At 32.2% G+C, this 16,033-nt stretch overlaps 1 protein-coding gene across 2 annotated transcripts; it reads right to left on the minus strand.

Annotated features, from left to right (window-relative positions):
* Nucleotides 1-558: 558 nt before the first annotated feature.
* Nucleotides 559-3,916, minus strand: LOC114730953 (ras-related protein RABA5c). Of its 2 annotated transcripts, none has more exons than XM_028918069.1 (2): nucleotides 3,455-3,916; nucleotides 559-1,131 (listed from the first exon to the last, which is right to left on the minus strand). In XM_028918069.1, exons 1-2 carry the CDS (start codon nucleotides 3,786-3,788, stop codon nucleotides 830-832), a joined length of 636 nt encoding a protein of 211 aa, XP_028773902.1. In that variant the 5' UTR covers nucleotides 3,789-3,916; the 3' UTR covers nucleotides 559-829. The 2 variants fall into 2 exon arrangements, with proteins under 2 accessions (XP_028773902.1, XP_028773901.1); XM_028918068.1 differs by having other exon boundaries at nucleotides 559-1,149; nucleotides 3,455-3,910.
* Between the last annotated feature and the right edge of the window lie 12,117 nt (nucleotides 3,917-16,033).

Below are 16,033 nucleotides of genomic sequence, written 5' to 3' on the forward strand. Positions count from 1 at the left end.
GGTTAGTTTTAATACCAAATATAAAACCTCAATCTATTTTATTTTCTAAATTTATAATTTTTTTTAATGTATTCCTATTACTTGCACATAATAAGAAGATTTTATCAATGATAGTTATAATGCACATAATTAGAAGACACATTTTAGAAAAACCAACACATATTTGTTGCAAATAAAATAACTAATTTCACCAATTTTTAACATATGCAAATTAATGATTTAATATTAAGTATAAGGAAAAGTACATTATAACGCAGGGACATGGAGTAGGGATGTGTTTGTGTCTCTCAGTCTCTATATATCTACCTGCAAACATTATAATGCAGGGACATAGTGTAGGGTTGTGTTTGTGTCTCTCAGTCTATATATTTACCTGCAAGGATCAAAATAATTAAAAAATGTATTCATAAAGAAACAAAACTCTGAGCAAGAAAGATTTCGAACTTGTCTGCTATTTTGTAGGGTGCTCATATGGGCACTGCGGATAGTCCTTTCACGCATCCCTGTGCTGAAACAGAGACGGTACAAAATTAAGAATTGAATCACACGGACAGAGTATTTAAGCAAAATTATGGCTTTCAACCACAACTTCCACCACTAGATTTTTGCAGTTACAACCTTCTTGTATCCCAATCATAAAATTAAACTTTCTTACAATTTAAAATAACAATTCCATTTCTATATAACGTCTTGTGCTTCTTGTAAATCCAATAACTTTTGAAACAATTTCCATTACAGAATAAAACCAACCCGTTTAGTATTCCAGCTAACAGACCACCGTACTGAGTTGGCAAACCAGCTTCTGCTTAGTTGGATACGACAACGATGGTCATCTGGAACAACAAGAAATGTAACTTTGGGTCTGCTTGGATTCGGTGGCCCCATTAACAAGGCTCACTCTGTTGACGGATAGCTCTGACTTGTAGGTGTCTGAGTTGAGCACCTTTCTGCTCACATTACTGTAAATCTCACGAATAACCATCTCAAAAGCAGTCTTCACATTTGTTGAGTCTAAAGCAGATGTTTCCATGAAGAATAGGCCTTCTGCTTCTGCTAGACTTTTCCCTTCCTCAACACTCACACTTCTGATGTTATCCAAGTCACATTTGTTGCCCACAAGCATCCATGCCACTGTTGTATCGCAGTGAGCTGCATGAAAGTTTTGTTTTGAGTTAACCATGAAATTTCCAGACGAAATATACATATAAATATGCATATGGAACTTTAGCAGAACTATGGCAGCTGCTGAAATGCATAGAAGGTTTCATGATATTTCATGCTGTCGCAGCTTGTGTAGTTAACAGTTAATTAATACAATACCGCATCTTTGCTATATTTTGCTTCTCTTTTCTGTTTTTCTTTCTTTCTATGTTCTTTTGCACTGTCATTGGTGTATAGGAAGATGATAATGCAAGCATCCAGTTAGTTTCAATAATTGCAGAAATCCTCATTTGAAACAGAAAATCCAAGGGCCAACACGTAATAATGATCTACATATTGGATATCCCAATGCCAATTTCATTAGCTATACATTAGATTGCAACAACAGAAGTTGAATAAGCACATTTACTAAGTATTTACAAGATCGATAATTGCAGAACAGGATACAGACACTCAAACGAACAGGATGGGGCATAGCAAACTCTAATGGCAAACTAACTGCAGGATAAAAAGAAACAAGGACAATCAGAAAATACTCCCTCCAGTCCAGAATATAAGAAGTCGATTAACTTTTCGCACATACAAAGAAATGGAAGTTCAGCCATTAAATGTGCCTAAAATGATAAGGTTCTCCTACTTTAGCCCTTAAAAAAAAAAAAAAAAAATCATAAAGGTGCTTTTAATGTTACACTTTTATTATCTCTCATTCTCTCCTATATTTAATATGGGCAAAAGTGAAAAAAATCACATTAATTATCTTGATAACATCTTATATTTTGGAACACAATTTTCTCCTAACCGACGTCTTATATTATGGACTGGAGGGTGTACCAGACAAACTTTCTCAAGATAATAAAACCTATTATCTATCTTTGCATATCAGAAAATTAAGCCAGGTATAATTATAATATGGAATGAACTGAGCTGACCTCCCTAGAATCCTGAGACTCAATTAAATAACACCTGATATTTCTCTTGTTTAAGAAAATTACACACAGTTCTCCTAAGATTTTGATGCATTACTTCAAATATAGTTTGTTTTGATTAAATAACTATCTGCACAAGATGAAGCCGATCTTAATATGCCAAAAAAGACAATTAGGTAATTCTATTTTTGGAAAGAAATGTATAATGTGCAGAAAGTTAACTTCATCAACGAAACATAAACTAGATGGGAGTTAGGCGTAATTCTTGAAATAAGACAGCTATTGGGTATAATTTAGCCAAACCACAGGTAGTTTAGTGTAATTTTCTTTGTAACTTAATAATTTATCAATGAGAATTAGCATAGAAAATAGCGCCCACCTCAAAGAAAACGGAGACAAAGCCAACCTTACACATCAGACTAGGAAAAGTCTTCAGGAGCATATATAGGACACTTAGGTCTTAGCAGATTGTAGTGAAAACCTGGCTTTCAGGTCTAGTTTAGACAAGCAATATGATTGATGAGTTTCTGAAACAAAGAATACTGCAGAGAAGGCTTTTAATATTAAATAAAACAAATTTGATCAATTGCGAATTTCAAACAGTGGCCTATCTTCAATCAACAAGTTCCTCCAAACTAAAATTGCCTCCCAGAAGGTAAAGGCTACTCTTCTATCATCGCCTCATAAAACCAGAAAAAGAATCCAGGAATTGTTTTATCCCGAATAGATGCCTTCAACTGTTCAATGGCAATTGCATTTTATCTCAAATGTAACTTTCAACCCAGATTCGTTCAGTTGTTAGAGAAAAAGAAAGCTAATGTGGGATTTATTTCTTAACTAACTTTCTCTTAGAGCAGCAGAGAGAAAAGCAGAGAAAACAAGTCTCAACTACCAGCACCCGAGAGAGAGAGAGAGAGATCCAATCAAATGGAAGAAAATGAGGCACCATTAATCTGCCCAATCCATACACAATACAAAGTAACACTCCTATGCCTCCTTATTCAATCAGTGCAACGGCCGACTCCGTTGCATACTTATAATAAAAGAATTCACTCATATTCCTTTAGAACCATATCCAATTTTCCATGAATAATTTTTTTTTCCAGAAAGTATCTAGCAAAAATTAACAGAGCCACGAGTAACTCTAGAAAAGATCGGTCAGAGACAAAGAACCCCTCCTTTTTTTTTTTTCCCTCCTTCCTTTTGTCTTATCCTCTACTTTTCTTCGATAATTTCAAAGGCTGTTTTCTTCCGAATTAAGTCAGTAAATCAATTATGCAGCTCAGATCTACTACTCTTTAACTCTCAGAATCACATAATAAACAAAAACGCCAAAGAAAACCATTATCTTAGCTCGAAATGCTTACTTTTAAGCTCATCCAGCCAGCGGCCGACGCTGTCGAAAGTGGTTCTCCGGCTAATATCGTAGACAATAAGAGCACCGACAGCGCCTCTGTAGTAGGCAGAAGTGACGGCACGGAAGCGCTCTTGGCCGGCAGTGTCCCAAATCTGAGCCTTGACTTCCTTGCCGTCGATTTCCATGCTCTGAGTCTGAAACTCGACGCCGATGGTGGCCTTGGAATGCATGTTAAACTCGTTGCGAGCATAGCGAGAGAGGAGGTTGGATTTGCCAACAGCAGAGTCGCCGATGATGACGATCTTGAAGAGGTACTCCTCTCCGTCCTCCTCGTCCGAAGACATAACGTTCAGCTCAGCAGCAGAACGAAGAAGGTCTGGCTAGAGAGGCTGAGAGGGAGGGAGGGAGGAGAGCGAGAGAAATTGCGGAAATGGGTGATGAAGCACCAAGCTGGAAATTGAAATGACACATCGCGCTTACTGTGGAACCTTTAGCGGGGAAAAAAATAAATTATCAATGCTAATAATAAAGAAAAATCATGATTATCATCGTCAATGCTCATGCTAAAAAATCATCAATGCTCACGCTAGATATTATTCTTCCTGTTTTAAATATAAAACTTATTTTATAATAATTTATATTATAAAATAAATTTTATATTTAGAATAAAAATAAGCATCTAAAAAATCTTTTTATGACAATATTATCAAGAAACCTATCCAAAAAAAGTCAAAAAAAAAATTGTAGATAGCATTGATACATATATACATATAAAATATTACAGATATTCATGAAACGCTGTCCCATGATTGGAACGGAATGACTTTTAGGTCTTATTCCAAGAAAGTGTTTGGTAACATAAAAAAATGTTCTTCTATAAAATGAGACAAACTGCTTCACATATTTACTTTGTATATTATAAAAACACTTTTAAAATCATGGTTTGGTTTTCATTTAAACACCTCCTAGTAATATCAACTAAAACGGACAAGGACATTTCCATCTTTTCTTTTAAATTTTTTTATTTTCTTAATTTAAAAACTAATTATATATAAAGTACAAAAACTTATAATCAAAATTATATAAAAAAATTAGAAAAAATGACAGTAATTAAAAATTGGTAAAAAAAAAAAGAAAAAATTTTAATATTGAGAAACAAAAAAAAAGTTTAAAATGTTTATTTAAAAACATCACGTAATCCATGTAGAACAATTTGTAAACAAATAATCAAAATAATAATTAGTAAATATCATAACCATAATACCATTATAATGATAAATCAAATAAGTTCATAAAAATTAAAAACGATATCAGAACATAACTGTGACGAGACATCCTTGTCCGAGTCCTGTCCTACCCCTTTTTTTGTCCCATCCCACCTTGTTTCGGATAAAACTATCTCAAAATGATTAAAATTGAGATGAGATGCTGAAATAGGACACAATTGAATATCCTTATAAAACATAAATAAAATAAACTAAACCACGACATTCGGGAATATTTTGAATTTTATACAAAAATATTGGGCCTGATATTAGCTAGATGTATTTAAAAAGTTTAAAAAAAAGTAGGCATGTTAAGAAGTTATAAAAATACATTATTAGTGATAGGTAGAAAATTTAATATATTTTAAATTGGTAAATTTTAGTTACAGCTTAACTGCTTTAGGGGTACGCCTATTCATAATTTGACTTTTTTTTTTTTAAATTGATAATATAAATTTATACAAAAATAGTAATGATACAAATGAATGCATTAGGCCCCTTGCGAAACCCTTCGATTCAAGTTTCTTTGGTTCAGCTACTCGGCCAACAATGGCGTCCAACGAAGATTGGCGAAGGTATCTTTTTATTTCTCATTCAAGTTTCTATGATGTTTGCTGCTAAATAGACCGCTCTAATTTTCTCTCAATCTTCGCCTATTCCTGAATCATGTTCTGATTTTCATTTTTCAGACCTCTTAGGGAGGAACGATCCATCCTACTGGCCCAGATACTTGTAAGAATAAGAAACATAGAAGAGCAATTGGCCCGCCTTATTCAAAACATGGCTCAAGCAGCTGTGGAAGAAGAAAAACCGATGATTCCTCAGGAGGGTCAAGCAGCTATGGAGGAGAATAAGAACTGCATCTGGTCAGATGAAGCGACACTGTGTCTGGTTGCGATTCGAGCATCCTTCCCTCGACACTATAGAGGTCCGGTGTGGAAGCAAGTATCAAATACAATGTATGATCTGAACTTTCGCCGGAGCCCCGAGAGCTGCCGTTACCGGTGGAGCACTCTTCAAAAGTGGTACAAGAAGGCCATCCAAAATGGAAATGGACGACTTCAACCCATTTATCAGTCCCTTTTGGCCAAAGAGTAACCAGTAGGAGGCCGCCCTCATTAGCATTGCATTATTTTTAAGGGTGTAGACGTGCAGTTATGTCAGTCATGCAGTTCTAAATAGAAGATTTATTATATAATTTATATTACGAAATGAGTTTTTTTTTATTGTAGCTCTGTTGGCTTTTATTATCCTAGATTCAGTTTCAAATTTCAATGCCCCCAGTGGGATGTTTCTTTATTGGAGCTTTGTCAATTCTCTTTATGATATAAAAATGCCTTGGCTTTTTCTAACCTTGTCCATCTTTTTGTCTGTCAATAGTGTCTAGTTTTTTTAAAAAAGTATTTGTGTGTTTGTGCATGCGCATATCTGGGGCTAATGATGCGTATCGAAATGCTTAAATTGTAAAATTTTATGGTTTTGATTTCTGTTTGGAATTAATATGATGTTTTGTACTCTCTCAGTCCTTAATATAGGATCCAATTAACTAATTTGAATAAATTAAATATATTAGTTAAATTAGTTAATATGATATGTCTTTTCTAAAATATCCTAAACATCTTTCTTCATTTCCTCCTCCCTCCCTCTTCTACTTGATTATTATTGGGAAATATTAATAATATTAATTTAAGAAAAAAATTTGTGAACATGTGAAATAAGTCTTACATATAAGACCAATATTAACTTGTCAATTAGGTCTTATGTTAAATACAAGAGGAGTAGTATTTTTGAACATTCCGAGGCATTATCCATATGAAAATTGATCATATTTCCCAACGGAATAGTGGAGAAAATTTTGAGTTTTTTTTTTCAATCTTCACATTTAATTTTAGGTCATATTGGTACGAAGCATTAAAAATGAGGGATAGAACTGAGAATATAATTGAGAAAAATCATTAAAAAAGTATTAATATGAGTAATTACTTATTATATAGGATTAGACAAACTCATTGAAGTGGGATTGGAGAACATCCTACTATGGTATTCTCTAATCCCACATATATAAATTTGTCTAATCCCATGTAACAAGAAATCTCTCATACTAAACAATTTTTTCACTACAAAAAAAAACAGGACATTAGTGGACGGAATTGAGCGACGGAATTTTTATTCTGTCACTAATCCATCGCTAATCCCTTACAAATTCCGTCACTAAAATTAGCGACGGAATTTTTATTTCGTCCCTAACTTAGAGACGGATTAGTGATAGAATCTTATTCTGTCACAAGTCCGTCGCTAATTTTTGTTTTAAATTTAGTAACAGAAATTAGTGACAGAAATAAAATTCCATCACTAAATTAGTGAAGGATTAGTGACGGATCTTATTCCGTTACTAAATTCTGTCACAAGTCTGTTGTTAATTTTATTTTAAATGATTAGTAACGGAAATTAGTGACGGAAAATTTCGTCACTAATTTCCGTCATCAATCTCATCTAACTCTCTTTTGTGACGAAATTAGTGACGAAAAAATTCTTCACTAATTTCTGTCACAATTCAATCATTAATCCGTCACAAAAAAATATAATATAAATATATAATAATTATTGTTTAACTAATTATTAAAATAAAAATATAATATTCATAATTTTAAATAATATCTGATATAAAAATTAAAAATTAAAAATTAAAAATATTATAAAAGAAAATAAAATGTATAATATATTTTTTATTGTGCCCAATATTTGAATAAAAATCTAAATTCTTAGAAATTTTTTAATAAAATCTAAAAATTAAATTCAAATCCCTAATAATCTATTCCTTATATAATATATCTAAATTATGTATCTAATATTAGTTTCTATATTTGTATTTTTATTAGAAATATTCTATATATATCTTTTTGTAAAAGACTTTCACAGGTGTTTCTCAGCTCAACTGGCAAAGGCTTTAACATGTGTGCAGGAGGTCACAGGTTCGAACCCCCACTTCTTCACAAATTGGCTCAATTGGCTCAATTTGTGACGTGGTGATGACGTGACACCTCATAATGATGGACATGTGGCGATGATTTGGACAAGGCAATGCCGTGGCTACACAGGAGAGAGGAGGAGTTGAGGTGACATCCAGTGATGGACATGTGGCGATGACGTGGACGAAGAATGACGTGGCAACACGGGAGAGAGAGAGGAGTTGGTAAGGTGGCAGTCATTGATGACGTGGCGGCTCATAGTGATGGACACGTGGTGATGATGTGGTATTTTAAATTTACAAAATAAAAAAATTTAACGACGGATTAGTGACGGAAATTTCCGTCACCAGTTTGTGACGAATGTTTCGTCACAAATCCATCATTATTTTGTAACGAAATTTTTGGTGGATATCCATTACTAATTAGCGACGAATTAGTAACTAATTTTCGTCACTAATCCGTTAGTAATTAGCGACAGAATTTTGAATTCCATCATTGATTATTTAGTAACGGTGGAATTAGAGACGGAAAAAATTCCATTGCTAATTCCGTCGCTAACTGAATTCCGTCAACAATCCATCACTAATTTTAATTAGTGATGAAAATTCCGTCGCTAATTTGATGTTTTTTTTAGTGTTTAACAAGGTTTTTTTAATCTCAATCATAATTCCTACTCCTCATTTTTAATACTTCGTACCAAACGAGACTTTAAGATGCAAGTGACTACAAGATCAAATCATATCTTCGCCAGTTGCCTAGGGATACGCCACTTCACTGTCTACTGCATTTAAACTTTGAAACGAGGGCATTGTTAATATATTTTTTTTTAAAAAGACAATTATATTAAAAGAACATTTAAAGATAAATTTCATAAAACCAGTCAGCAAGCAGCATTGGGTAACTCTGTTGTCGCATTTCTGTTCATTAGATTTAGTGCAAATGACCATTAGATTGCAATGAGATTGCTATTCATTGGACTTGAGGATCCAAAAGGCCATGGATGGTAATAAAAATGCATAAAAAACATTTCCTTTGAGTTATGACTTACACAAGTAAGGGCCATGGATGGTAATAAAAATGCATAGAAAAGATTTCTTTTTAAGTTATGACTTACACTCGTAAGTGCCATGGATGGTAATAAAAATGCATAGAAAAGATTTCCTTTTTAAGTTATGACTTACACTAGTAAGTGCCATGGATGGTAATAAAAATGCATAGAAAAGATTTCCTTTTGAGTTATGACTTACACAACGTTGCACACGTTGAGCCATTGTTGAACATGGTTATATCAAGACAACAAACAGAAGGTTTCAAGCATTTGTTAAAATTGGGATGAGTATTGTTAAAAAGGAAAAATCACATAAAATACCCTAAAACTTGAAAAATTGCATAGAGACCCATTCATAAAATTGTTATTATTTGCTTATCAATTGTTGTCAAAACCAATACTAATTTATAATGGGTCCCTTTGTGGGCGCTCTCAAGCCTCAATCGGATGGGTGAGGTGTGTGTTAGTGTAGATAAGTAGGACATTCGAACTGTTGGGTACCACCCGCGTTAGGTGGTTTTCCCATCAGTCTCTTGTCCGGAAAAAAAAAAATTATAATAGGTCCCTATTTGCAATTTTTTATTTTAAGGTTCTTTTCTGGATATTCCCTTGTTAATAGTTATATTTATGTCCTATACCAGCTTTCTAGTCATTTTAGTTTTTTTATAATTTTTATTTATCAAATAAATCTTAACGTTTTCCCTGTTGCAATGTTCTGAGGGAAACCATCTAGAAATATTTGCGGTATTAGACGGGTGTGGAGGAAGACTTCGTTTGATAGTTGTGAAAGATGGAAAACGAACAAATCGAATAAATTGGTAATCACACTAAATTTACTTAGGGTAATTTCTATTATACTGGAAGAATTTTAGGAAAAATTTTAATTAAATTTGGTTGAAATAGCAAAATCCAAGTTCACATCTATACTTTTAACAAATTATTAATCAGGTCTGATTAGAGATTTTTTAATGTTGTTAAAAGATCAAAATATTCCTATATAGTTAAAAGGAAAAATCCTAATGAAATCCGGTTAAATTACCTAAATATAAATAAAGCCTACACTTTTAATAAATTCCTAATTAGGACATAAGTGCTAATTTAGGATTTCTAAATGCTGTTAAATGGCTAGAATACCTCTCTTTAATCAAAATAAAAATTAGTTATTTTACTACCCAAAGTGATCTCTCAACTCTTATGATTATTTTAGAACCAAAAAACACACAAAAAAATTTTATAGTGTTTTAAAATGTGCATATATAACTAAAATCTTCAAAAATATTTTAATAAAAAATTTTAAATTTCAACAGAAATAGCCTTAAAATAAATATTTTTATTTTGTGTTTGTAAATATTTATTTTAATATCTTAAGATATTTTAATGACAAAGATATTTAATATCATGTTCTTGTAAGGGAAAATGACCATAAAATACCTTGTAAAAATAAAAAAGATAAAAAAGGAACCCAAATAAGTAAAATGCCGGAATGGTCATGGGGTTTGAATATGGGATTTTCATATTGTGCTAAAGTGATTAAAATGCCCATGAAGTGAGAGACAAAACAGCTAAATGTGAAAACACTCAAAACGAGCAAGACATTGAAGCAACACATGAAGGATGAAAGTTGAAAAGAGGAAGCTTTGAGCAACATGTTTAACACTAGAAAGAGGAAGAGTCATTTATCTTTTGAAATGCTATTATTTTACTCCTCTGACCATCATCATTTTGCAGATGTTCATTTGGGTGGGTTTTGCTTGTGGGTAAATGGGATTGTAGTTGGAGAAGGAATGAACATGCGGTACTACGTAAGTGAGTAGAAGTTAATGATAGGATTTGGGTTCTTCATTTTTGTGGCTTTTTTATCATCAGATAGGGACAGGTTTGTTGGTGAGGAGGGTTTAGATTGAGTATGTGATGAGAATGAAAGATTAACATATCAGAAATGAAAAAGTGGTCAAAAGCGATTACGTGGCCATGAGGATTATGTGCAAATAATAAGCATAAGGTGGTTAGTGTTGTTAAAATCAATAGTTTAGTTGTGAAATCCTATGCTGAAGTTTTCAATAGAAGAAGAGTATATGTGTGTTCGATGTCATGCATGCTTATGAAAATTGATTGTTGAAGAACTAAATTTTTATTTATGGTTGTTCGTTGTAGGTTATGAATCCTATTACATGTTTTGAAAAATTGTGTGCAAATAGATTAAAAACCAGTTGCAAAACTCATTATGAAAAGTGTCACTTTCATTTGGCAAGTTGTTATTCACGTTACATGTTTAGTAAAATTGTGAGCGAATGGATTAAAAATAGTTATAAATAAACAAGTTACACATTCCCTAAAAATAAGTTACAAATCTCATTAAGCAAGTAAGAAATTTCACTATGCAAATTGTAAATCCCATCACATATTTAGTAAAATTTTGCGCAAATGGATTAAGAACAGGTTGCAAAACTTGTTTCAAGAATTGGTACTTTCATTTCGTAAGTTATTATTCACGTTACATGTTTCGTAAAATTATGAGTGAATGGATTAAAAATAGTTCCAAATAAACAAATTGCAAATCTCCTTGTAATAGAAGCATATGCTAATTACGCAAGTTGTGAATCCCAGCACATGGTCGGAAGAGTAAGATAATGGCATTTCGAAAGATAAATTACTCATATTTTCCTCTTTCCAGCGTTAAACATATTGCTCCAAGCTTTCTCTTTTCAGCTTTCATCCTTTTCATATTGCTTTAATGTCTTGCTTTGTTCTGAGTGCTTTCACATTTAGTTGCTTTTTCTCTCACTTCATGACATTTTAGTCACTTTAACAAAACATGAAAATCTCATATTTCCACCTAATGACCATTTGGACATTTTACTTATTTGGATTCCTTTTTGGTCTTTTTGATTTCACAAGGTATTTTCTGGTAATTTATATTATTTTTATTTATTTAAGCAAACACTCAATTCCAACCCAATTTGAAACAACTTAATATAAAATATTTCTTGTAATTAAGATACTTTAAAATCTTAAAAATAAACATTTGCAACTTGAAAATACAAAATATTTATTTAACGGTAATTATTTTGCAATTTAAAATGTTTGATTAATTTTAAAGGTTTTAGTTATATATAAAAATTTTAAACATTATAAAATTATTTATATGTTTTTTAGTCCCAAAAAATAATCATAAAAAAGAGGAAAACAATTGATTTTTTTAATTAAAGAAGGCTATTTTGGTCATTTAACTACATTTAGAAATTCCTAACGAGGCCTCATGACTTAATTAGGAATTAGTTAAAAGTATAAGCTTGAATTTAGATTTAAGTATTTCAATTAGATTTAATTAGAATTCTCCCTAGTTAAAAAGGAAAATTAGAAGAAAGTGTATGGCCTCATTTTGATTTCGATTTTGATTATTTTAACTGGATTTAATTAGGATTTTTTTCCTTTAATTTTAAAAACCGTGCTGTTTATCGATATATATAATCATTTAATTTTATGTGTGTATGTATCCTAATCACAACAAATATTTTTGCTCTTTGTTTCTTCAATTCGTTTTTAATTCATCAGATTCATTACTTGAACATTAATACTTTTAGTAAGGGGATGATTTTATAATGAAATTTCAATGTACTTTGTCCAAAAATTTTACTATTTGATATGGATAAAAAGATTATTTACAGATATTTATTGTTAATTTCGAATACTTTATTTGACTGATTTAGTTCGAAAAAAATTTGTATTTGATGATTTTATTTGATTTGGATTCAAAACAATTTGAAACGTATCATATTTGACTTTGGAAAAATATTTCGAAGTTAAAAAGATATGCTTAATTATGATCACAGATCATCGGCATTCAAGAAAGAAATTCTACCATATCATAATACAATTTAATTTAGTAAATTAAAATTAAGCACAGGTCTACATTTACTTTGAATTTTTTTCCTTTTAATTTGTTTTGCCAAACCAATTTTTCTTTATAACTATATAGAGAAATTATGGTATTTTAACAAAGGAGAATGACAATTCAGGTTCCAAGAAAGAAAAATAATTACAAAATAAATTTCAGAAGATGTCATTTTCTGTGCTGGAACTTGTTATTACAAGTCGCTAGCTTGTTATTGAGACTTTTTGTAATTATTTTCCTTCCTTGAGATCTCATTGTAATTCTCCCTTTTAATAATATTAAAAAATTTCCTAAAGAGACTTTTGTATGCCTGAATTTAAATTTGTCTATTTCAACTGAATTTAACTAGAATTTTCAGAATTTTATTTATTTATTTATTTAATTAAGTGATGTTAGAATTAAAAACACTGAAATATTCTCCATCAATATACTTCCCCCACCACACCCACCGTTATCTTCCCTCCTATTTCATTCATTTCCAAGGCTCCATGAAAAGCAAAATAATTTAACTTTGGGTCGAATAAAAATGCAAAAGAAAAAAGACGTTTTTTTTTTCCAATTTGAATTTGTGCTTGTTTGGGAGAGCTTCTGAATGGGCCATAAGAAGCTTATTTTGAGGAGACGTTTGATTCAAAAGTTTGATCTTGTTTGGCACAGCTTGTGGACTACCGTGCTTGAGGGCCAAAAACTGTGGAAACGCACGATTGAAAATAAACTGAGAGAAGAAGCTTATTTGAAGGAGCCCAGAAAGTAGTCTAAAGAAGATAGGCCACCAAGTCTTTTTGAGCAGAAGTTCCAAATATGCAAAAGGAAGCTAGAACGGGAATAGGGACTAAATTACAAAGTGAAAAAGTTTTCTGGGGTAAAAGTGTAAATAAAGTTAAGAGTTCCAGGAGAGTCTTAAGGGTTTAGAAAGAAAAAATAGGTTAAGTGTAGCCTTGGGCTTGAGGTGCAGGCCTGAGATTGAGGTACATGCCTCAAAGTGATGATTCATGAGGTTGATCCCAAGTAGGGGCAAACCGTAATTTCAGAAAGTTATGGTTAATGGGGGTAATTATGACAAGCATACAGAAAATTTCAGAAAAATCTCAAAAAATAGAAATGGTGTATAGAGACCTCTTGATAGAGATAAATAACAAAACTACTCATACAGTAACTTTAATGGAATTTTCAGCATAGTGACTTAGTTTGAGGTAATTATCTAGATGCAATTATTTGAGCCGTGAGGAGGCCTGAAAACTATACATAAAAATGGGGAATAAATAGTTAAGAAGCTAAAAAAGTGGTCAGCAGAGTGGATTTAATAAAATATAAAGTCTAGTTGTGCCCCTAAGAGCATTTTATTGGAAATTCAAAAAGAAATAGTTAAAGGAAGAGTTATGAGCTAAGAAAATTCGCAGAATTTTCTTACAACTAAAGAAAGTTTATGGAGTAGACAGAAAATTTTTTTTGAGCTTTAGAAGGCCATTAAAAATTCAAATAAATGTGAGCTAAGTAAATTAGGAAGAAACTTGGAGTTCAAGTTTGATGCAATGATCAAGATCTAATATTCTCCTTCCCTTTCCATAAGATTTAGCCACATGGCATGGTGAGGCAAGAAAAAGTTTGATGATGTCAAGGGTATGATGTCATGAGAACACTTGGTAAGTTCTTGTAGAGGAAGACTTGAGCTTGGACAAGTGGCTTTTGGAATTGTCACATTCTATCAAGGGCAAAATTGGCAACCCTTGTCATAATTTTGGCTATAAATACCCCCTTGGAAGAGCATTTTGGCAAGCATTTATAGAGGAGAAACTCTACAAAAAATTGAAGAGAAAAAACATGAGGGTTAAGGCCAAGAAGAAGGAACAAGATTCAAGCTTTAGATCAAAATATGTGATAATTCTAGCACCTATCTTGATGCCTATTTTGATTAAGTTCCTGTTTATTTCTGACTATAAAATTTGATATGATTAAAGTACACTCCCTAAGCTTTAAATCTATAGATAGAATACTTATTTGGGTATGTGTATGAATTATAGTGATTTTTCAATGTTAGGATTTAAAATCTGAAATAGTTTCTGATCATTAGAATAGTAAAAACTTCTGTACAATTCTGGCACTGTTTCACACCAAATTGGTTCTAACTACTATTTTTTTTTAAAGAGCACTTAAGGAGCTTTTAGTAGGACTTGGAGCTACTCAATTTTGATTTTTTTAGAATTAATTACAAATTTTCAAAGTCGAGCAAAGATTTTGGAAATATCAATGAACAGTACCCGTGAAGCAAAAATTCCGGATTTGATCTTCTTGAATCTAAGGCCATCCAAAGTGGTTCCTGCTGACCGAAATGTTTAAGTATGAGAGAAGATGTTGATCAAAAGCCCTTATGGTAGGGAAGTCAAGGGAGTCAAAGGAAAAGTAAGAGGAAAGCTTATAGTACAAGGTAGTGAACTTACATATCTTATGTGCTTGATGTTTATACTTGTTGTATTGATTTGCATGATGCTAATTATGATGATATAAGCTATGTATGAATGATGTATGTTCTGTCTCTTGATGATTTCATGGCCAAGCATATAGTAGGAGACATTGAGCATAAGGTTAGATTGCTAAATTGGCAAAAACATAATCAAAGAAGCATATCTTACACTTGCATTCATTTTGCATATATTGATGATATTGTTTGCTACTAAGATTTTTCAAAATCCCACCCCTCCCTTAACCAACCATAGTAGGCCAAATGATGAGGAGAAAACATGCATGAAGAAGGGCAACAAGATGGAAGCAAAGAAGGTGGAGAATTTCTATGTGTTACGATGCGATGCTTGAATTCGCTAGTAATGTAATTATTTTGTAGACATGCCTAACATGAAATGTGATGTAAGGTGATGATGCATGATGTTAAAGGAATGTAATTTAGAGTATAAGAATAAATAGAAAACCATAAAGCTAGTTTGTGCATGCTTGAATTAAGAAAGAGTTAAAAGTAAGAAGCTAACAAAAGATAAAACGTAAGTCCTGGAGCAGTGAGTTTTCAACTTTGGATTGACCTAGCAAATAGTTGAATCTGATCACAAATTTTGGTGATTATATAGTACACATCTCAAACTTTAAAATCATGAGTATTTTACTTTAATTGGATGTACATATTAAGAGATACGAATTTTAAAAATTAAGACAGAGAATTTGGAAGTTTGAGAATTGACCATATGGATAAGGGAATAATGGGAGGAGTGAGAGAAAAATAAAGGGCGATTAATCTGGCAGAGATAATTATTATCCCAACTGAAATGTCCTTCTTATTCACTCTCAGCACTTGTAAAACGCACGACCCCTCTCTGCCACTGGATGAGCTCGTCGCCTCGTCGCCATAAGCTCCGTCGCCTCCTCACCATGAGCTCTATCATGTCTCCGGCGTAAGGTTCCGTAC

This window comes from Neltuma alba, unplaced genomic scaffold (genome assembly GCF_004799145.2).
Source record: "Neltuma alba isolate B1F8T4 unplaced genomic scaffold, ASM479914v2 tig00012790_pilon, whole genome shotgun sequence".
NCBI classification, from domain to species: Eukaryota; Viridiplantae; Streptophyta; class Magnoliopsida; order Fabales; family Fabaceae; genus Neltuma; species Neltuma alba.